Source organism: Neomonachus schauinslandi, chromosome 9 (assembly GCF_002201575.2).
Source record: "Neomonachus schauinslandi chromosome 9, ASM220157v2, whole genome shotgun sequence".
NCBI classification, from domain to species: Eukaryota; Metazoa; Chordata; class Mammalia; order Carnivora; family Phocidae; genus Neomonachus; species Neomonachus schauinslandi.
Window position 1 is genome coordinate 95,165,792 of NC_058411.1, and position 24,360 is coordinate 95,190,151.

At 42.6% G+C, this 24,360-nt stretch overlaps 1 protein-coding gene across 5 annotated transcripts in view; it reads right to left on the bottom strand.

Moving 5' to 3' along the window:
• Positions 1-15,456: 15,456 nt before the first annotated feature.
• NEDD4 (NEDD4 E3 ubiquitin protein ligase) overlaps positions 15,457-24,360 on the bottom strand; it is a 121,709-nt gene continuing 112,805 nt past the window's right edge. For all 5 annotated transcript variants that reach the window (XM_021693773.2, XM_021693772.2, XM_021693770.2 and 2 more), the window contains 8 exons: positions 23,768-23,863; positions 23,363-23,436; positions 23,015-23,075; positions 20,400-20,459; positions 20,210-20,317; positions 19,500-19,596; positions 16,612-16,684; positions 15,457-16,060 (listed from right to left, as the gene is read on the bottom strand). In XM_021693773.2, the coding sequence (XP_021549448.1) occupies positions 15,958-16,060; positions 16,612-16,684; positions 19,500-19,596; positions 20,210-20,317; positions 20,400-20,459; positions 23,015-23,075; positions 23,363-23,436; positions 23,768-23,863 (672 nt within the window). In that variant the 3' untranslated portion in view covers positions 15,457-15,957. The remainder of the gene's footprint in view (positions 16,061-16,611; positions 16,685-19,499; positions 19,597-20,209; positions 20,318-20,399; positions 20,460-23,014; positions 23,076-23,362; positions 23,437-23,767; positions 23,864-24,360) is intronic.

Genomic DNA, 24,360 nt, shown 5'->3' on the forward strand with positions numbered 1-24,360 from the left:
GGTATAACATGAAAGTTCACAATACTGAGACTGAAGAAGAACCTAAATGCTTCAAGGAAGACTAAAACAGAATAGCCACCAAAAACCAAGTATCAGAATGGCAACAGCAAAAGTAAATCCTAGAAGACAGTGGAACAAAGACCTTACAATTCTGAGAGAAAGATTATCAACATTTGTGTACCCAGCAAAACTATCATTTGAACATGAGGGTAAAGCTAAGGCATTTTCAGGCAAGTAAGGACTGAAATGATTTAATTTAAAACATTTCTTATGAATTCACTTTAATATATGCTCTTGAAAATGGAGGGATCAAATTGAGGAAGAAGTAAGACCTAAGAAATACTATAGCCAGTCTAGGAGGGAGGCAAGGGATCCCAGAGATTCCTCGAGCAAATAGTCCCGACCAGAGCAGGAAGCCAGGAATCCCAGAAGAGAGATCCCTGGGGAAAAATGGGAACTTAATAGAATACTTAAGTTATGAAAAGTTTGGAAATAACTGGGAATACGATAAAGATAATTGGTGGAAGAAACAAAAGAGAGAGCTAAGGAGAAATTCCAGGAAAACAGAAAGTTGCACCAAAAAAGGAACGTTAATTATAGTGCATACACTGTGTAAATTAGTATGAACACTATTTACCTGGTCATAACAATATGATTGTTGCTTACTGGTTTTCAGCTGCTGGACTTAACCAATGGGTAGTGCAAATTATGGTTTCAGAACAAAATGTAACCATTATGAATCTTCAAAATGCAAAACTTAAAGTCAGATGAATAGGATTAAGAGAAAGGAAGGAGAGGAAGCCAGCTGGAAGACAAAGTAGGGGTGCTGAGAGGAAGCCAAGAATATTTATAGTAGATGGAAGAAAAACAGTATCTTTTTTTAAAGTTTTTGTTTGTATAAGAGGTTATTTATGAGAGAGAGAGTGCACAAGCCAGCGCAGGTGGAGGAGCTAAAGGAGAGGGACAAGCAGAATCAGTGCTGAGCTTGGAGCCGGATGCAGGGCTCGATCCCAGGACCCTGGGATCATGACCTGAGCCGAAGGCAGACCCTTAACCGACTGAGCCACCCAGGTGCCCCTAGCCAGTTATTTTATAGACCACCTCTATTTGTGCTTGTCTGATGTCTTCTCATTATTGTAATGGAGTTATAAGTTTTTGGTGAGAAGGGCACAATGCCCTTCTCACTGTCTTATATCAGGGCTGCATGCTATCAACACGACTTCTTCTCACTGGTGAGGTTAACCTGAGCAGGGAGCCCAATGTGGGGCTCAATCCCAGGACCCCGAGATCATGACCCGAGCTGAAGGCAGATGCTTAACCGACTGAGCCACCCAGGCATCCCCATCCTGGTTGAGTTTAAATGTTTAATTTTGGGTGGTATGTGAAACATTACCATGGTTCCGAGTCAGAGCTTCACAAAAAGGTTTATTCAGAGAATGTTGCTCCCTCCTCATCCCCACTCCCCCATTCTAATTCCTCCCTTCTCTCAACCCCTTTCGCACTCACCCACCATAGGGAACTGTATTTCTTAGGGCTGCCGTTTTGTAAGTGCCACAAACTAAGTGGCTTAAAATGACAGAAACCTATCATCTCACAGTTCTGGAGGCTGGGAGTCCAAAGTGAAGGGGTCTGCGGGCCCATATTCCATCTGAATCCTTCCTTGCCACTTCCTAGCTTCCGGTGGTTTGTCGGCAATATTTTTGTTCCTCGGCAGGTAGATCACCCTTACCATGGCCTTCATCCTAACATGTTGCTCTCCCTTTTTGTCTCTTTCCTCACATAGCCATCTTCCTTATAAGGATGCTAGTCCTTACCTTGGATTAGAGGCCCACCCTACTTCGGTATGACCACATCTCAACAAATTATATTTGCAACAACCCTATTCCTAAATAAGGTCACATTCTGATGGACTGGAGATAAGGACTTCAACATAGCTTTTGAGGGCTGCGGGGAAAGAGGGTAGGACCACAGTTCAACCCACAACAGTAACCTATCTCTTCAGTTTCTGGTTTATTCTTCCTGTATTTTTTCTGTACAAAGGAAAAAATTACGTATATTTTTCTTATATCCCTTCTTTCTTACATTTAGGATAGCATACTATAGACGCTTTTTGCATGTTTTTTTTAGATTATTTGAGAAAGAGAACATGGAGGGCAAAGGGAGAGGAAGAAGCAGGCTCCTCATTGAGCAGGGAGCCCAATGCAGGACTTGATTCCAGGACCCTGGGATCATGACCTGAGCCAAAGGCAGACGCCCAACTGACTGAGCCACCCAGGTGCCCCATTTCATGTTATTTTTCACTCAACAATATATCCTGGAAATCACTCCGTATCAGTTTTATGGAGATCTTCATTCTTTTATAGAGCTTAGTATTCCATTTTACAGATGAACTATAACCTAATCAGTCCCCTATGAATGAGCATTTTTTTTTCAAATTTTTATTTAAATTCTAGTTAACATACAGTGTAATATTGGTTTCAGGAGAATAGTGATTCATCACTTACACACAACATCCAGTGCTCATCATAAATGTCCTCCTTACTACCCCTCACCATCTAGCCCATCCCCCCCACTTCCCTCCATCAACCCTCAGTTTGTTCTCTATAGTTAAGAGCCTCTTATGGTTTGCTTCCCTCTTTTCCCCTTCCCCTACAATTATCTGTTTTCTTAAATTCTACATACGAGTGAAATCATATGGTATTTTTCTGACTTATTTCAATTAACATAAGACACTCTAGCTCCATCCACGTCGTTGCAAATGGTAAGAGTTCATTCATTTTGTTGACTGAGTAATAGCCCAGTCCCCTATGAATGAGCATTTAGATTTGTAGTTACCAGCAATATTGCAATGGATAACCTTGTGCACCTCTATTTTCACATTGTTGGAAGTATGCCTGCAGGATAGTTTCCTAGGCATGTTATTGCTGGGTCACTTTGCATATGCAGTTCTGGTAGGTATTGCCTAATTCTCTTTGCAGTTTGCATTCCAACCAACACCATGTGGGAGTGCCGGTCTCCCCACAGCCCACAGACTGTACTGTCATACTTAGTTGTTCTTGACAATATCGTAGGTAAGAAGTGGTTTCTCAGTGTTGTTTAATTTGCATTTCTCTCATTATGAGTGACTCTGAACTTCTCATAAGTTTGAAAAATACCTTCTCCATTTTTTCAATTGTCCTTTGTCCCTTATTTAGCATTTTTATTGAGATGTAATTCATACCCCAGAAAAGTCACGCCTTTCATGTATACAATTCAATGGTTTTAATAGAGCCACGAATTCTGCAACCATCAACCCAATCTAACTTTAGGGCATTTCATCACCCCCAAAACAGACCTTGTATCTACTCCCCATTCTTCTCCACCCCAGGCATCCGCTAACCACTCTGACCCTATGGTTTTGCCTAATTTTGACATTTCATATAAATGGAATCACACAATGGTGGTTTTTTGAGACTGCCTTCTTTCACTTAGCATGTTTTCAGGGTTCAGACATGTTGTAGAATGTATCAATATTAATTTTTTTATTGAATACTCCATTATATAAATATATACTGTTTTGTTTATTCGTTAGATGGACATTGGGTTGTTTCCACTTTTTTGGCAATGGTGAATAGCACCATTTATTAAAATGTCCATCTTTGCCCTAGGATTTGAGATGCCACTTTTTTAAAGATTTGAGAGAGAGACAGCACAAGCAGGGGGTGGGTGGCAGACGGAGCAGCAGACGCCCTGCTGAGCAGGACCCCTGACTAGGGGCTCAAACCCAGGACCCTGGGATCATGACCTGAGCCAAAGGCAGACACTTAACTGAGCCACCCAGGCGTCCCTGAGATGCCACCTTTATAAAGTCTACTAAATTTCCCTATGTACTTGGGTGTATATCTGGACTTCATTTTCTATTTCCCTGGTCTGTTGGTCTTAGTGGTACTGCCACTTTTTAATTTTGAGTAATCTCTACACCCAACGTGGGGCTCAAACTCACAGTGCTGAGATCAAGAGCCACAGGCTCTACTGACCAAGACAGCCAGGTGCCCCCACACTTTTAATTAGAGGATTTATAGTATATTCTAGTGTCTGGTAGGGCTAGTCATCTCTTGTGCTTTTTCAAGTGTTTTTTGGCTATTTTTGCATTTCTGTTTTTCCATGTGAAGTAAAAAAGCTTTTTGGTATTGCATTCAATTTTAAAATTAACTTAGGAAAAAGGGCATCTTTATAATGTTGAGTCATCCTGTACAAGAACAGAGGGTGTCTTTCCATTTGTTCAAAAATGCTTTGTCAGGAGTGTTTGTCAGGAGTGTCAAACTTTATTTTAAAATTGCTTTGCAATTACTCGAGGGGCTGTGTTGAGTCCTTAGGAATGTAAGGCCATGCAAAACAGACAGCACATGCCACATTCTACGCAGCAGACAGACCAGGGTCGTAAGTGCTGATATGGCTCACATAGTAAGTGATGTTTTAAAACCCCGTAGCCTGATTGACCAATGCCTTTGATGAAATTTTATCAATGTCAGCTGTAGGGGGATGGTTTGGGCAGCCAGGAAATGCCAGAAATACAGGATTATTTTCTTTCTTGGATCTTCCTCTCAGGGCTCTGTGGGGAGCCAGATTTTTCCCACCTAAACCATAAAATTTCTTAAGAGAAACAGTGTCTCTCTTGAAGAGGGGGAGGGGAAGGCTGATATAACCAATGAAGTCAATGATCTGACACACAAAATTTCAGGATATCGGGGAGGAGAAAAAATAAATTTTGTAGCCAGGACAGCAAAACCCTTGCAATGGAATAACCAGGCATTGGATGTATAGCAGAAAGTTTACAAATATACACCCCCTCCTTCTTACTCTCAACACACCCACAGAACACCTAGAATGACAGAAAAGAACTGATCAAGACATAGAAAACAAGGTCTGGGGGACAGAACAAAGATCCTGGCCCAGCCACCCTCACCAGAGGATCTTTAGCAAACGCCCCCGTGTAAGTGAAGCCAAAGCACCTGGATACGTTCAATTTCTAATTAGTTGTAATGTTTAACTATTTAGAACGTTTTATCCATTACTGATACTTATTAAGAATACGGTTTACTACCAGTACCAGTTTGAGAGCCTAAGAAGGTGATAGGAAAAATGCAAATCTGGTTAGTTCCTATCGCCCATTAGCCCCTGGCACAGGGACAGACAGCCTGCATCTCCTTTATCTACACCTGCTCTGTCTAGAAGGGAGGAAGGGTACTGGCCCTGTGACTGAGATTCCCGATGTGGGGGGGTTGTCTCCAAACCTCACCTGTAGGTCAGAGGCAGTGAGATTCAGGTGAGCTCACAGGCCTAGATACAAAGTTCTGAAACTCTATCAAGCCTGGGTCAGGGGACCACCCAAAGAGGCTGACCTCACTCCTAGATCCAAGTCTGCTCCTAATTTACTCTGTGACCAAAGGCAAACCCTTGCTGTGTTTTACCTTTTTGATCTGTCAGATGAGAATCCTGACACCTGCCCTACCCACTCTCCTGGCATTGAATAAAGTGTGACAATAAATAAGAATACATGAAAGAGAATTAAAAGTGCCACCTAAATGTAAGGGATCTAGAATGGTTCAGTGAACTCTATGTTCTAGCAATTTCCAGTGTCCTAATTAGGAAGAGAGGGAACAATTAGATAGCTTTCAAACATTTGTCATGGATTAAAAAAATACCCTCTCAGGCTGAGTCACTGTGCTGACCATGGTTGTATGTATGATTTTTTTTTTTTAGATTTGTATTTATTTGACAGAGACAGCGAGAGAGGGAACACAAGCAGGGGGAGAGGGAGAGGCAGGCTTCCCGCGGAGCAAGGAGCCTGATGCGGGGCTCGATCCCAGGATCCTGAGATCATGAACTGAGCCGAAGGCAGACGCTTAACGACTAAGCCACACAGGTGCCCATTAGATCATTTTAAAAGGGCTGAAAAAAAAAAATCTGTGTTCCACCAGTTGAAGAGATTTCTGAGTCCTATAACCCGGCAAAGAGACTTGGGAATAAGGCCATCCCCACAGTGCTGGCAGGGGAGGCCAAGAAGATGAAGAAAGAGGTGAGTCAGAGGGAAAAAGTTATTGTCGCTCTGGAAAAGATTCTGTAGACTCACAGAAGAGTAGTGCCTGGTATATTTAACTAGGGAACCAGTATAATCAAAGAAAACCTCACATTTATGTCTGACCCTCTTGGTGTACTTGTTCTCTGAGTTCATGCCCAGGGATATTATCTTCTGAGGAACTCGATACTTGGGAGTATCTTGCGATGCAGAGATTTGTGAAATACGTCTACACAAAAGTCTCAGGTGAAATCTCAGGCAGATGAAGTAATGGAGTCGTCCACACTGCAGCTACCACCACCACCATCGCTCACACTAGGAACTCCACCCCAGCCATTTCTCTCTGTCTGAGATTGATTTCAGGTAAACTGCCCCGGAGAAATGGGTGAGACCGGGGCTATGGGCCTTTTAGAACCACAGCGTCTGATTTCAAGGCGCTTTTCCAAACTAGGGGACGTGTCCCTTTTCCCTCCCTCTATCAGTGTTGGAACAGGTCGTATTTCAGTCACTTACACGCTACTATGAGTTCATGTGGGGTCAGGAATCTTTTGTCCTTTGTGTTAGAATTTCAGTCTTCTAAGTATGGAAGTGGAAGGTCTTATTTGCTATTGAGATCATTTCAGACATGAGCAAATGGGTGTGGGGGGCTGTCTGGTTGCCCTTGAGCCTCACCACTCCTGCCGGGGAGGCCAGCCCCCAGAGGGAACTAAATTTATTTGTTATTATTGAGGTCCCTTGGGGTACACGGGTAGAGAGGAGGGGTTTTCATGCCTCCCTCCAGAGCTTGCTGCCTTACCTGCTCCCCCTTCCCGGAGTGGCCAAGGCTTGGTCCAAGTAGCTCTTGAGACAACACAGGCTCCGTTCTTGTCCCTGCTGGGCAGCCTGCTCCCCACCTCCTCCGTGCGTGCTCTCCTAGGCTCCTTAGCTCACCTCCAGCCTCCACTTCCTCTCCCCACCACTTCCCCATGGTCTCGGAGCCCACTCTCACGTCCCTCCTCAGGGCCCGCCCCAGAGCCTGTTTTAGTTTCTCCACCCACTTACGCTTCCTCGTGGATTTCTAGAGCTTTCCTCATCGGCGCAATTATCCGCACGTGCGGGGGCTGGAGGGCCACAGCTCTAGCCGGCCGGCACCTGGATGCTAACGTGCAGCAGACCGGGCACGGGGAGCGAGCCAATCGAGGCAGGGTCTCAGGTGGGAGGGAGCAAACTGAGATCTGGCCCGGCACAGGGAAAATTGGGAGTGGGAGCCCCAGTCATCAACAAGCATCAGGCTGCAGGTGTGTGCACACTTGTTCGTGGGGGAGGGGGTGGAGCACTCATCAGCACCCAGGAGAGAAAGCTGTTGGCAATATTTACAGGGCCTGCAATACCTAACAAAGAAGGAAGAAAGATCCGAAAGCTGGGTTTGGGCTAGAAAAACACTACCAATTATGTTGTTTATAGTCTTCCCCCAATCATCCAAATGGAATCATTTGTTCTATTAATTACAAAGTATAATACAATTATCTGACTCGGTATTTGGTAATAAGGATCAGCTTTCCTGGTTTGCTGCACATGTAATATGGTCTCTTCACAGGCTCACAATTTTTTGCTGATGAACTCCAAATCTCTACCCACTTTCAGACCCACAGCTGCCGACCAGAGGCCCCCTGTGATATCACCATGTGCAAAGTCCACAGTTCTCCAGATTCTGTACCTGGAGCGGCATGAGACCCACCACCCAGTTGCCCCCGTCTGGATGTCAGAGTAGGCGCAGCTAGACTCCTGTCTGCCCTTCTCGCCCCTCTCTGCCCAACAACAGGGACCCATTCAACCTCCCACCGCTCGCCATACCCAGGTCTCAACCCTGAGTTCAGATGCTACCATCTCTCTCCTATGTCACTGGAATGTTCTCTCAACAAGCACCTTCCCCGAAGTCTTGCTACCCCTACATGGGTAGAACAAAGCCCTCTTAAGTTTATGCTGAATCCTACACCGTTGGCTTGTTGAATAGCTTCCCTATCGTTGACTGGGTAAAGTTGGGATTCCTTAGCCTTTCACAATCAGACCCCTATTTCTCCAGTCCAATATAATCTCTGCTATTTTACTCATTGGGAGTAACTCATAATTATCTGTGGTGAGTCTCTTGTTTTATTTCACTCTTTGTTTCATGGGCCACACGCACTGCTGAAAATTAGAGGGTTGGTTCCAGTTCAAAGCCTTTGGCTGGACTGAGCTCTCAGCCAGAAGTTCTCCATCTGCAGCCTATTAGCCCTCCAGTTAGCATTTTGTTATTCTCCTTGCACCAGAAAAAACAAACAGATGTCTCTCCCACAGTCTCTGCCTTCCCTGCGATGTCAAAGGAGTTCTTTCCCAGGTGACCCCCTGCGACCCCGTGGAGCTCCCTCATCTGCAGCGGCCTTACTCTCCCAGTTGTCCAATGTTATTATTGCCACCCCCTAACTGTCTGGTTGTTTCTCTCTGATAAACCATCCCCTTCTCTGTCCTTGTCTTGGTGAAGATCTTCCAAGATCTCAGATGTAGAGCTTCACCCTGGATGCTGGTTTCCAGCGATTCCCATGTATTTGCTTCTGCCCACAGCTTCTATGGCCTTCAGTATGGGACACAATTGAGGACCAGGTCAGCCCTAGAAAGCAGTCTTGGGTGTGATGTGGGGATTTAGTCTCCTTCCCCATAATCCGCATCAGATTTCTCCCGAGCCATCCCTAGCAAACATACAATCTAAGTGTGAACACAGTTCCCCTTTCAACCAGACTGCCATTCTTAAGCTCCTAAATATAAAATTTGGAATGGCCACAGAGCAACTGTCTAGAATGTTGCTTTGTTTTCAACATTTAGCTCTCCTGGAGGAGCTTCTTCCAAGTCTCTGGGGTTGCCTGGAGAAAGTAAACTCATTTAGCACCTTACCAGGTGAGCTACTTCTAGCTGCTTCTCAAGCCCCTTATATTGTGTGGCAGCATGTCCTAGGCCCATTGCTTCCAATGCTGTCCAATACAGTGGCAGCAGCTACATATGGCTATTTGAAATGTGTCCGGTCTGGACTGAGATATGCTGTAAGCATAACATATATAGTGCATTCCAAACAGCCCCCCAAGATGAAAAATATTTCACTAGCAATTTTATATTGCTTGCATGCTGAAATGATAATATTCTCTCTCTATATATATATATAGGGTTAAATACAATATATTATTATAATTAAACTCACTTATCTCTTTTTACTTTTTAAAATGTGCTACTAGAAAATTTAAATTTTTCTACTGGATAGTGCTGGACGAGGCCTTGGCTCTGGGAGAGGTCTTAAATGTCTTAACATACCTTCCAAAGACTTACAGTATGTGCTGCATGTTCCCTTTTTTTCCTGCCCAGGCAATGCTCAAATTAGTAATTCACAGTGTTCCCAGATGGCAAGGGGGCAGGTATGTAAATTGAGTCCCTGGGGCAACCCCAGATATTCAGAGTCCTCCTAGTGACTGAGTTCATAGAGCTTTCTTTCTTTGCTCCTCGAACTTGTTTTGAAGTAGAAGACAAGGATACAACATTATTGAATTCCTCCTAGCTTAAAATCACACAACAACACGCATTCACAAATATTTAAGCAGCAATACTATGAAAGCAAACCCAGTTGGCTGCTACCCATTCATCCCTGAGGTTGGGCATCCCTTTGGAGGGCCAAACAAACTAGTTCACAGTCATCGAGTCTGGAAGAATATTTATGCTACGCTTGGGCTAAGGCCCAGTGACTGAGTATTATTAACAAAGTCATTAATCTGGACTGTATTTTCAAGTCTAGCATCAGTGAAAATCCTGTTTGTTTAAACTGGGATTATCCTTAGCTCCCTGTGCTCATCACCTCTCTTTTAATCTGATAGAATATGCCTGAGTTTCTCATTTATAAAATACACGTGTTAAAGAAAAACAACTCTCAGGAAAGCATGGGGTTTGCCTTCATAACAATCGGTTATTTTTCATAGGAGAATGTAAGTCAGAACCTCAACGATGAATTGAGCATACTCATGGTTAGCTTCCCGAGAGGAAAAAACTCTGCTCCTCCGCACAGGACCTCTTGGTTACCAGGGTGTCTGCAGAGCCCTTAACCTTCTCCCTAGAGACCAAAAGCCCCCCAGTGATCAGGAACTCTGGACTGTGAACAGCTTTCTTCCTTTCTCAGCTCCATGCTGGCTCGGACCAACCTCATCATCCTGAACATGATCTTACTGAGAATACCAACCCTTCAAGCAAATAAAAAAGAGCAGCTATGATTTTTTTTATTTCTCTTTATATAATAAGGAGGCTCCTAAGGATGAGCTGAATCTAATTTCAGGCCAGTCCAACCTTGATGCCACTGAATAAAAAAGGAAACCAGTGGCTCGCCCGAGAACACTGACTTGTGAATTTCCAGCTGCCAAAGTTGAATCTCACCGGTAGATATTAGCATCAGTTCAGCTATCTGGCACTTCATCGACAGTGAATGGAAAACTGAACTGTGCACTCTAAAATTAGATATATTTCAGTGTTTTTCAAGTTGTATCTCCACAAGCCTTTGCTATTCTTTACCTTTACCTTGTATGGGAGGCAGAATTTCCAGTAATAGCCCCCAACAGTTAAGTGTCCAATCCCTGCAACGTGAATGTCAGATCTCCCTCCTTGATTGTTAGGCCTATGGCACAGTTAGCCTTCAAAGGGGACATTATCCAGGTGGGCTTCATCACTTCAAGTGAGCCTTGAAAAGTAGAGAACTTTCTCCACCTGGTGGCAGAAGGGGACATCGGGGAGATTCCAGGCTTGAGGATTCCACACACCACTGCTGGCTTGAAGATGGAGGTGGCATCTAGAAGTTAAGAGTGGCCCCCAGCTGACAGCCAGGGAGAAAATGGGGACCTCAGACCCACAGCCACAAGGAATTGGATACTGTCAACAACCTGAGGGATCATGGGAGCATATAAGAACCAAGCTGGTTGGCACCTTGATTTGGGCCTTGGGAGATCCTAAGCAGAGAACCCTGCTGAGCCAATGTGGACTTCCTGACCTACTGGATTGAGATAATGAATGGGTGTTGATTTTAGCTGCTAAGTGTGTGGTCACTTATTTTTCACCACAATAGGAAACTAGACAAGCATGGTAATTTGTTTGTTGGATCCCATAGCTTTCCTGATTTTGTTGTGGTTCATAATCCACTGAGTTGACAAGCTGTGTGGCCTCAGGTGAATTGCTTGTCCTTCTTGAGCCTATAAAACCTGCCTCACTGAGTTTTTATGAAGATTAAATGGGATCCACGTAAAGTGTTTACTGCAGCCCCCAGTGCTCAGCAGGATCTCAGTCAAGCTCCCTCTCCGCTGTGTATTTATATAGTTCTCCGTGTCCTCCTCCATACAGAGCTTCCTGCATGTTGTCGCACAGAGCCAGGGACCCTGTAGGTGCTCAGAACATGTGGGCTGGGTTGTATACAGAAACAGTATTCATCAGATCATCATATTCATCAAGTATTTGTTTTGGGAAATGCACATATTAAATAGATGTATACAAGATAGGCTGTCCTCAAGCTGCCCAAAAGTCTGTAGGAGGGAATTATGCAAACAAAGCATTGCAACACCGTGCTATTCATGGTATTCATGCTGGGGCCGTGGCACCTTTCCTCTGGTCTAAGAGAGACTCTCAGGTGCCCACGAGGGTTGAAGGATGCTGGGAGAGCAGGAGTGGAAGAGGCTGCAATCAGCAGGGGCTGGACAGAGGCCTGGTTTGCGGGGAGCACAGGATGCCTGGGTGGGCTGGGAGGGAAGGTGGGAGGGCAACCTGCATGTCATGCCAGTGGGCTGGGCTTCAGGTTTCGGATCCTGGGGAGCTTTCAGAGTTCTTCGGCAGAGCAACCTGATTGGATTTATGTACTAGAAACAGTAGTGTGGGATGGAGGGCCCGCACAGGATGGATCGCAGATGAAGACACTGGAAGAACCCAACAGGCAGCTAATGTAGTGCTACTCTTTAACTTCCAAGAAAAATACACACAAATCTACTGGAGCCCTTTATCCATACTGCGGCCCTGAGATTCGAACATTTAGTTTAATGTCCTTTGTAAGAGGAATGTGTCTGCCCCTGGTGGCCTGCAAAGCAAAGTCTTCCTGTACAGGGAGGCGTGGTGTGGGCTCATTTCTGCAGAGCTGGTTAGCCCTGAAGGGGCAAAAGGGGAGAGGGAGGTGGCCTGACTCCCAAGGATTAAAAGCTATGGTCTGCATTTTTAGCACAAAAGGGGCTGGAACCTTCCAGGGGCTGGCTTGAATTAGTTTGGGATTCCCTTCTAACTGGGAAACTTCCAGGTGCATAGAGGAAGGAGGAAAAGAGACTTACTTCTAAATTAGTGCTTGGAACTCCTTCTTTCATAGAAATAAGTTTATAAATGATGGTTTGGTTACAAGCTGGCTTCTCCACAGAGCGACAGCCTGTCTGAAATCCAGTCCATTTGTAACTTTGTTATTATATTCTCTTCTGGATCTTTCACTAACTACCAGACTTTTGGAATATGACCTGTTTGTAAAGTGGAGATTATCTGGGATTATGAACTTATAATCATGCCAATTCATCAGACACACATTCAAGATGGTCTTGAGAATTCCATATGTGGCTGCAAAGGACCAGACCAGAAGCTATCTCCCAGAATACTGGCTTGGAAACATTTCTATTTGAAAATGAATCACAGTGGGGTGCCTGGGTGCCACAGTCAAGCGACTGACTCTTGGCTTCAGCTCAAGTCATGATCTTGGGGTTGTGAGACTGAACCCCACATCTGGCTCTGCGCAGTCTCTTTCCTTCTCTCCCTGCCCCACCCTGCCCCCATGCTCTCTCTCTCTCTAAAATAAACTTAAGAAAGAGAGAACCTTTAAAAAATAAAAATAAAAATGAATCAGTTTTTGTTTTTCTTAGAACTTTATTTGTGGCATCAAGATTTTTAAAAATGATTTTATACTTTAAAGTATGCAATAAATTTGATACATTAATCTTGATATATATTCACCATACGAGAAGATTTTTAAGAACAATGTCAAATGGTTTATAATCAAAACAAATTGTGTTTAACTTGATAATTATGTAGAATAATTACAGCATTATAAATAAAAAATGAAAACAAATACCACTTAAATTTGAGTTAGGATGAAATGCACTTGTTTTACAATTTTATGTCTATTTTAAAGTTCGTTTGATTACAGAGAAAATACAGGCTAAAATTATGTGCTCATAATTTCTAGAAAAATAGAATGTCCTTGCTTTATGAAAATGACCCTATTTACTCCCCTGCTGTAGAGTGCATTTGGGACACTTTTTTATCTGGGATGAGAGGCTGTGTGGCTTGATACAGGTTCCTTCCAGACCCCAGCCCACACCTCAAGACGAAGGGGATGATGGTCTGTGGCTGGGAGCTGTGGGAGTGTCTGGTCTCATTAACACCTTGTTTTATCTGAGTCACAGGATCATCCAAGTGAGTATCAGGGAAAGCAAGCTTTGTATTTTCTTTAGCTCTGATCTGCTCTGATATTTCACAGAAATGCTACTTAAACATATGTGGTAAGATCCTGTTTCAACAAAAATAGTTTTCACATTAAGTTCTCTAAAATGAGGACATTTCAAAATGCATTGGCCCATATTAATATTACTTTGCTGATGTGGAGAAAATTAATTCTGATGGTATATATAAACACACACACACACACATATATTCAATATCAGAGATGTTCCTACTTCTTTGTCTATTAGCAGACATTTTATTTTTAAATGAAGAGATTCTTCTTTGGGAGTGTAGCTTGTGTGCATACCTGATTTGACAAAATCTGATGGTCAGCACAAAGCACAAAGCATCTTCTGATTGTATCATACTTTACAAAGCGGCTCTCTGGAGCTTATAACAAGCTTCCCTGACAACGAGTGTGGGCGTGATTGTTCTCATTTGGCCTGAATGAAAGAACAGGATGAATGATGAAATGATGAAATGATGAAAGAACAGGATTGTTCTCATTTGGCCTGAATGAAAGAACAGAACCTCTCTGGGCTCCTGATGAAAGAACAGGAGCCCAGAGAGGTTAAGTAAATTGCTTCAGTTTCAACAGTTGGTAAGTGATAAAACTAGTACTACATCTGGTGGCCTTGCCCGAATGCTGGGGTGAAGATGAAACACAGGGTGCACTCATCTGTCCATTACTTTCCCTCAGCCCCGCCGGAGATGTGGTGTTTGGAAAGTGGTTTTGCTGCTGTCCCATTTGAGATCTTAAGCAGGTGCCGATTGGTACCCATGGTGCTACACCCCACGAACTTAAACCAATAGCCAGCTGCACTTCTTACAACTCTCCGAGTATACGTATGTATTTAAGAAGATTCATAACATATATTTACAATTATTCCTAAATCGCCAAGACATCATATTGAGAAACAGATTTAACTTTTTGCAAGAGCATTTTCTATGTCATCATTCGAATATACGCATGAAACATATAAATACAAGTCTTGGCAAACTTTATCCGTGCAGGTGCACGGAGCACTTTCCCTTTTGCCTCTTTCTGCTCACCCCTACTTTTGATTGTTCACAAATTCATTTACACATCCGTAAGTTCCTGGAGGTGAGGCCTGAGCTAGATTTCTTTGAAGCTGACGGGTCTTACTCCAGGGCCTTCCGCAGGGCTAGGCACACAGCAGGCATTCAGCACACATTTGTTGAATGCATGCGTGTGATTTGTATGTACTTCAATTTGGTTAAAGTAGGATTCTGCTTGTAGCATTTTTCTTAAAGAGTTTTGGATTTATAGTGAAACATCATTTTCATAGTAAACAGTATTTTTTAAAAAGTGTAAGAAATACAGCAATAAATTTAATACAAATTACGCATTATAACTATTCTTTGGTTATTTTTAACAAATTATTTTTTTTTGACTAAAGAGAGATACTAAAAATATAAAAATGCAACCACAGAAATTAGCTTAATCTGTAAACATAATAAACATGTTCTGTAAACATATTTACTACATAATTGGGCAAGTGTAAAGAATGACTAGTAAAGGCAAGTACTATACATTTAACTTAGTTCTTCAAGGCATATTTAGAAATACTGCTCTGCAGACCTTTAGTGTAATGTCTGAAGAAGGAATTCTTTTACCTTAAACAGGAAGGAGTTCTGACTATGCCAGTGAATCAAAAGGATATACAGGCAAGACGAAGGCGTTAATACTTTTCATGCTTTGCGAATCTGAATTCGCTTCATGTCTTATAAACCACCTCGTTTAGTAAAGCTACATATTAACAAAAGCCAAATACTTTTAAAATGAAGAAGTAAACAATTTTTTTTTTTTGCAAGTGAGTCAGTGGACTAAAAAGATAGGTAACACACTTTCCAAGGCTTTTTCCAAAAATCTGGGCAGTAAGGTGCAGTAGGCAGGTCTACAGAATAATAATAGCTGTAGGCAGCATGAAGTATATTGTAGTTTAATCAATATTAAAGTATTCTTTTCCAAATTTCAGTTTTCCTTCTCAAAAAGCATCCAACTTTTCACACATGACACTTATCACAAATATTTCACAGTTATAATTTCAGTAGTTTAAGGAAGAACTGCCTGGCAAATATTGTAAAAGAGGTAAATGTTAAGGACACAACTCACTATTTCAGGCACATGGAATTTAAATCCTAGAGTGGGAACTCTAAAGATGGAAAGAAACAGCTGTGTCAATGCAACATATTGTTGTAAAAGTGAATGAAATAATGGTAAGGTTGTCAAACTGTTTCTTCTAATGCTTTTATATGATTTTTCTCCACTATCTGGAAAGAAACAAAGGCCAAGTTTTAGTAGTTCCCTGGAAAATTTTAAGTCAAGATTTTGCTTATACAAAAGTGGCAGTGAAACACTCTAGATTGTTATTTGGAATCTAATCGACGCCATCAAAGCCCTGAGTGTTCTCAATTGCCATCTGAAGTTTATCCCATAATTCTTCAAATGATTCATAGGGCGGCAAGTCCAAGCGGTTAAAGCTGAAAGAACAGAGAGGACCTGGTTAGATCAGACACTGACAAAGCAAGGGCCACGGTGCCCAACAGGACCGCTGCTATTCGTGATGTGTTCCACCCACAACACTAGAAGACATTAGATCACCGGAGAGAAGGAAGGTAACAGCACTGGGCGCTAGGCATGGACTCATCCCATGACTTCTTGGTGGGCTCCTCTCACTCCCATCATGACCTCCAAATGCCTGGGGTCCTCTGTTATTTTAACCTCCAAGAGGGAATGTTCTAGCTTCTCTTGGGATGGCCCATCATTCATGCGATGGAGGGCAACACATGGTCAACGGCTGAGATGAGCCTCTCCACTGTTCAGCTACCCAGACTTCAAGCCCAGGCCTGGCTGGCAAAGATGCACCTGTTCCTGTGTTGCTCTTCCTGCCCCCCCCCCCCCCCCCCCCCCCCGCCCCCCGTAGCTGCCACTGACACAGCACAGAGCGGGCTACACCTTCTGTACCTAGACTCTGTTAGAGGAGCTTTACTCTCTGAAAATTTGTTCTCTCAATGTTGAAAAAACTGCTTACCATGTGTGGGCTCGTGGCAGCTTTTCCGGGGTACCCCACTGTTCAACTGTAAATGACTGTGGTCCATTTGAGCCTGTAAGGAAGAAGAGTTGCTGGGGTCTCATCTATTCTTTATAGGAATCCCTAGAATTTCACAACTCATTATTTCCAATGTAGAACTTAAACGTCCAGAGAAGGAGTTTCTTTGAACTCCAAAGAAATGAAGGCTGTCCTGTCCTTGATGGCTTCATTGTCCAGCCACAAGATGAAGATTCCTCTCCATCGGCTCCTCTCACTGCCTAATTGGATTTCTTTTAATCCAAAAGAGTCTCACTCCGCCTCTAGGGCGGCAGGCCTGACCGGGACTTTTGAAATGTTTCCTAGCCCTGCGCTTCCCTAGGACCACCTCCTTCATCGGTACACAGAGAAAATGAGGAATTTCTTTCTTTCTTCAGTCCCACCAAAAATAGCTTTAATTTTTCTCTGATTATCTAATCTCACTGCAAGAAAATTAAAGCAATAGAGAGAAATATAATGAATAGTATAAAAATTGTCTCAAAGTCCACTATTAAATTTGAGTAAACATTCTATTGTGAATCATTTTGCACATGTGCATATACATATGGAATTTTGTGTGCAGGTGATCATGTTATCCATGCTACATTTTTCTTTTATTATGGACACTTTCAGAAGCTCTTTTTTTCCTCTGGAGTTTTCACTTAGCTCTTCCTTCCCCCAATCCTCAACATCCTCCAACCACCCAGGTAATTGGTGCTGACAACGCAATGTAGAACCTTCCATACTTTTCCCCGAGTCTTATAATCATAGCTAGTTATGTGTGGGAGTGTAACTGCCAGGAGCAGCACTAAATATACTGGATATTCTTTTTTTTTTTAAAGATTTTATTTATTTATTTGAGAGAATGAGATAGAGAGAGAGCATGAGAGGGGGGAGGGTCAGAGGGAGAAGCAGACTCCCTGCCAAGCAGGGAGCCCGATGCGGGACTCGATCCCGGAACTCCAGGATCATGACCTGAGCCGAAGGCAGTCGCTTAACCAACTGAGCCACCCAGGCGTCCCTTTTTTTTTTTTTTTAAAGATTTTATTTATTTATTCGACAGAGAGAACACAAGCAGGGGGAATGGGAGAGGGAGAAGCAGGCTTTCCGCCGAGCAGAGAGCCCGATGTGGGACTCGATCCCAGGACCCTGGGATCATGACCTGAGCTGAAGGCAGACGCTTAATGACTGAGCCACCCAGGCACCCCCTGGATATTCTTGATAGTACAGTTTTCTCAAAAAACATTGCTTTTCACACATCACATATCATAATTATGTTCACAGTTAAAGTTTCAGTATCTTTGTCATTGTTTCCCGTACATGGGATCAAATATATTTCCCGGCCTCTTGATTCTCTCACCTAAATGACCCATTGTGAAAACTTCCTCTAAGTCAACCAATACAAACCTTACACACTTTTTATTGGCTAGATAATACTGTATTATAATATTAACATTTTGAAGCAACTTCTTCTTTTTGAAAATGCATATGAATTTGAATTATATTCTAATACTTCCAACTCTGGCTCCATGTGTGGGATATTTCCCCCAAATTCCAAACAATTCACACACTCAGTGGATGGCTGTAGGCCTGGACTGCACAGAAGAGGGATGTGGAGCTAGACATGGAAAGGGGTGTTTGGCCGGCCTTGCTCTTTCCCCACTGTAACTGGCTAAAATACAGGAGAAGCAAAAGGAAGGGGGAAGTCACAGGAAACCACTGAAAAGACAAAGGCAAAGAAATCCAATTAGGCAAGAAGGGGTGCAGGGGTTAGCGCAGAGCTCCTGTCTTGTTCTTCTCACTGTGCACAGTGACTCTAGGTGGGATGGCAGATGCTTTACAGGTTCTGCAAAATATGCATGAAGCTTAAGGAGCCCAGGTTTGCCGAGGAGACCGACGGGGCTAGAGATCCCATCAGACAGCAACAGCTTTCTCTGTGCGCAAGAAATCCAGCTCAGCAACGACTGAGGCGGAAGTCATGACTTGTCGTTCCCAGAACAATTCTAAACTTCGTTGTTGCTCTGCGTGGGGCTCCCACCTTAGCTGTACCTTCCCTGAAAGATTTGTTCTTCATAGTATCTTTAAAAGCAAGTAAATGTCATTCCAATACATAGATATTAACTGATTTGAGTTGATTTACATCAGAAACAGCAGGTTTCTTGTTCCGTTTTGTTTTTTTTTTACAAAAAACACCTCTAGTGCTATGAGATATATGCACTGGAAAACAGTTTGCTAGGATATGCAGAATTCCACTTTATAGAAAACTGCATTAATAGTAACTACTCTGAATATTGAAAGACATGTGCAGTCTTATCACCAGTCCTGAACAACCCCCCCCACACACACCACACACACATGCATGCACGTATATACACAGAGTCCATGATCAAATAAGTTTTGGAACCCCCTCTTTTTTTTCATAGTAAAGGTTCCGAATGAGTCCCAAAGAAATCTACTCACTTTTTAGTCCAGTATTTGCCCCAAATGTATTCCACTATGGAACTCTTTGTTTTCTGTTGTACACTTACTAACATTCTGTGGGACGTTACATGGTGCCCTAAACCATCACCCTATAGACAATGCTTTTTCTGTGATGGGATATGTAGTGGGAATCAAATTTGAAACTCAAGAATGGAAAGGAACTCGAGCCATTTCATGTCTTTGGTATCCGATTAGAAGGTGTACATATATTCTGGCCTACTTCTGTGTATCAAATCCAATCATTTAAAAATCTTAATTCTTTTTTTATTAAGCTCAGCTTTTGTATAAATGATAGAAGTTTGACAACTAATCATCAATGAAAAAGACAAGTGGCATCACTCCATTTTTAAATGATGTGTGAAAACCCTTACCATATAGTTCAGCAAATCCATTCATGGGCACTCGAGAGGTGCCAGTGACAAACTGAAGTAATCTTATTCTTTTTTCTGAATCCATCATTAGAACAGCCTGAATAAGAGAAAAACAGCATTTAGGAATATCACTGGGAAAAAAGTAAAAAAAGTAACGGCACTATCCTGAAAAATACGTTATCAGAATTTAGTTACAGTATTAATGATCAGTTATTACATTTACATGTGTTTCTGGGTGGCTTACAAAGTTCCTGGAAACTTCATTTCTGAGGCTACACGGTAACTCTCTAGAATGAGATCACAGCCTAATAAAGTGACAAAAATATCTTCTTGGATGTGACTCATGGCTTTTTAAAAATTTATATTTACAGATACTATTGAGTGACATACACACTTCTTGATTAGATGGAAAGTCACATTTAAGGAGCCGTGCAGGAGTCCCAGGGAACACCCAGCAGGTTATTACAAGTTCTCTTGAACAGTTTCCATGTTGGTAAGGGACTAAGCGCCCACTGCTGTTGTTCCTGCCATTTACTACATTCTGAACACTGACTTATCTATAAATATGTATGCAGGATGGAGCCATACCCAGCAGGTAGATGGATACAGTACACTGTTACTTTTTCTTATCTCTATGTAATCCACTAGTATCGTTAAGTATGATTGAATCTGTTGAAAAGGAATTTACAGAAACAGAAGCTTTCAATTACCTTCCAAAACCACTGTATGACTTGATGATTCACACTGTAGCCATTCTTATACTTTGTGTGTTCTCTCCAGTCATTCACATCGACATCTCCCAATCCACACATAAGAAGCTATGTGATAAGAAATGTCAAACTGTAGACAAGAAAAATAATGGGCACAAAAATCCTGTTTCAAAATAAGAATATTTCTTACCTCTAGTTCGTTTTCGTCAAAAATTTTGATGAGATCCTGTGGTATTAGTTCAAAAAATCCCTAGTGGAAAGAATGTACTTTAAAACCTGGTTAGCAGAGTCCATCGACAGCCCTACACATCAGCCTCTGGATTGCTATGGGAGAAATCCCACCCGCACATAGATTCCTACCACCACACAGTCACGGGTTCTTAAGTCAACAGAGGTTTCAATATCGGCAAGAACATGGATGTGTCCACAGTCTGTTCTCTCTCATTGATTCCTCAAAATGGCCATTTTGAAACCTCCCTGCATTTCCCCAACTGCTTCCTCCTCCTCCATGTCATCCCTCCTTTACAGCAGATAACTTTTATTTGAGAGAGAAAACAGAGATGATGATGGAATTCCCTCAACCTTCTGCCTGCCCGGGTACCAGCCGGCGCTGACATCCATCATGGCCGCCTGCCCATGGCAGTGGGGACAGGTGCCTGCCCCCTTTCTCTCTGGGCTTCATCTGCTTCCCCAAGGGGCTCATCTCACTGAACCTCCTTCTCATTATTAGCTCACTCTTTCAGCATTTACATTTGTTTAAGCCTATCTAACTTACAAACAAAACAAAAAAGCAAACCCGTCTTTCTTCTCTTTACCGCCAAGTCATTATACCTGACCGAACCCACGCCGGACCATCTCTGCCTCCACCCGCTGCCCTCTGCCCTCCGTGCCCCTGCTGCCCTCAAGACAGCTTTGCGGCGAACTCTGACCAACGCTTTCTAGTTAGGTATCTTATCTGACTTCTCTGCACTATGAGATTGTTGAAAACACTGCTGTTCTGGAAACTTCATCTGCTGTCGATGGTTTCTCTCGTGTCTCTGTCTGCATTTGCTAATTTCCTCGATGTATCCCTTTCTACTGTCTGTTCCTTCCAGGTTGGTGCTCCCACATCCCCACCGCGGGCATCCACTTTCCCTGTTCTTACTGTTCTTTCCAATTTCCCATCTTACCGAGTCCACAGCTCCAGTACACATAGGCAGATGATCCCCAAATCCATGCTGCTCCCCCCCACAGATCTCTATCCTTTAAAGCACCCTGAGCTACAGTTCTCCCTTGTGAATCCCATTCAGACACACACACAGTGGTCTTCCCACCACCACCACCTTCGTTCCTGCCCTGATCTTCTCTCACCCAGATCGCTGTAGCACCTTCCCGCCCAGCCCTGCTGCTAGTCTTGTCTCTCTCTAACTTGCTACCTACCACTTCCAGAATGATCTGACTAAAATGTAAATTGAATCCTGTTGTTTTATAGCCACCTTCCTTCCCCTCACTGGACTTCTGCAAAACCCCCAAATTCCCTCTGTTTCCAGTTTAGCAAACAGGCCTTTCTTAATCTGGTTCTGCTCAACTCTTCAGCTCAGTTTGACCTCCTGCCTCATCTTATCCAGTGTATGAACTGCTAGCATGTTCAACATGTGCACAGTCTGTCTTATGGCCAGACTTCACACATGCCCCTCATTATGCTTAGAACTGCACTGCCCTCCTCTGTGTGGCTGGCCAGTCCCTCCAGGCCTTCCCTGGCCCTTCCTGCACCTCTCCCTGCCCAGATCTCTTCTCTGTGCTTACTGAGCACTTCACGCCTGCCTCTGTCCACGTCACTCTTTAGATTTTCTGCTCCCTAGAGCAGGACCTAGGTCTTTCTGCCTTGTGCAGCACCAGATACATAGCGAGCACTCAATACTGAATAAATGAAAAGTACGTGATAAATACTGAACGGAAGATTTTAAGTTGGCTTAAGAAACGAGTGCCCTGTCAATAGCCTAAATGCCACCAATGGGGGGAATTTAAATAACTTATGAATTTATATTGTGAATAAAATGCAGCCACAAGGAAGGGCAGTTACGCATCTTGACGTGTAAAGATCTCCAATAAATATTTGATAAGAGAAGAAAGCAAGTCACAAACTAGCGTGTACAGTGTGATCCCATGTGGGAAAATAAATGGCCTACTCCACTCTCCCTACGGCACTCTGAACCTTGTTCACCTGAGGTTACTTAAGATGGAGGAGACGTGACTGGGAAAAGGTGAGGAGCAGTGACCGGAGTATAGGGGGAGCATCAGCGTTAATTGTATGGGCCTCTTGGATGACTGAGTTCTAACACCTATTCATTTAAATTTTTTTTTTAAAGATTTTTATTTATTTATTTGAGAGAGAGAGAATGAGAGAGCACATGAGAGGGGGGAGGGTCAGAGGGAGAAGCAGAGCAGGGAGCCCGATGCGGGACTTGATCCCGGGACTCCAGGATCATGACCTGAGCCGAAGGCAGTCGCTTAACCAGCTGAGCCACCCAGGCACCCCAGGAGAGAGAGAATCTTAAGCAGGCTTCACACCCAGAATGGAGCCTGATGCAGGGCTTAACCTGAGCTGAGATCATGACCTGAGCCGAAATCAAGAGTTGGACACTTAACCAACTGAGCCACCCAGGCGCCCCCATTTAAATATTTTTTTTACTATAAACATATAATTAAAAGTTGTTTTAAAAAGCCAGTCATCTCTTAGTTCTCAGATGTGATGAGCCCCCAATACTTGAAACTTACGAATTGTACTTTGAAATGGCAGAAGAACGAACAAAAATAAATGAATACCTCTTTAAATGCAGCCATTTGCTTCTGGATTCGGTTTACAAATCGCCACTGTATTACAAGACTAAAAAGAAACAAAACATTTCATCTTTTTCACATGAATGAAGAAAAAAATTTAAGGTATATTTATTCCAGTTGGAAACAAAAAATAAAGACTAGGTAAGCTCCAGGCAGAAAGTGAATATGAGTGGTAATATGGCATTGTTATAGAAAGAGTAAAAAGAACACTGAGACTCTGGCTATGAAGAAAGAGAAAGAGGGTACAAAGAGTCTTCCCAGAAAGAATTACAAAATTATTTCCAGTGAAGTATATACTAAACATAATAAAATACTTACTAACAAAATACTTACTAAATATATTCCTTTTTGTTCTTATTGGTGACAACTATTTCTGATCCACCAATTTTCAACTCGTGTTGATGTGTCTAAAATTAAGCATGATATCTTGATGTGTTATTTTAGTGAAAAAAATAAAATATATGCATTATAGTTATACCAGAAACCCAGTGTTTTAAATTAAATCCATTCACAAGCTAAGAAAACTTAAAACATTAGTTTTACTAAAATAAACACGGAATGAGTCAAATGTCAAGGAAAGCAGAAATTCTTGCTGAGACAGCTTTTGTTGCTGGAAAATAAATTTAAAAATAGAGCACAGGAATGTGTCAAGGATATGCATTATTTAACTTCTAAACTTAAGTTATAACATTTGTTTCACAATTTATGTACCATTTTAATTAATCAAAGTTTACAAACCTGTCCAAAAAGCTCTTCATCTACGACAAACCTGAGGTCCAATTCTGTTGGATCATTTTCAAGAATCCATCTTAGTGAATTGTAATATTCACTATCCTAGATGGGGAAATCGCATATTTAAAATTTGTACATAAAAAGACACCTGAACCTGCAAAGAAAGTGTGCTGAGAGTCTGACTACTTGGACAAAAGATGAAAAGTAGTAGGACGTCTTTTCTTATATACACACAAGTATTATAAAAAGAGTGGGATGACTATTAAGTGTGAGAGTAAAAATGCATAAATCAGCAGAGTGGGGCTTTCCCAAGAGTTTGGAAACCTATCTCTATGTAGAGGCAGTGGAGGTACAGATTTTATTATCCAGTTGAAGGGTCAACTAAAGTAGTTTCCAGATGAATCCTAACTCCCACGGATGCCCAGCAGCACCAAGCGCCTCTCTCGTACGGCCTGTTGAGACGGGGTGTAAAATGTATAAGTAGCTATGTATGAGCAGGTTGTTACTTATACTTGGCCTAAGTTAAAGAAAAATCTCAGATAAATAAATAGAGAAGCTCAATTAACCAACTCAAATAACTGTGAAATCTTATGCTTCAT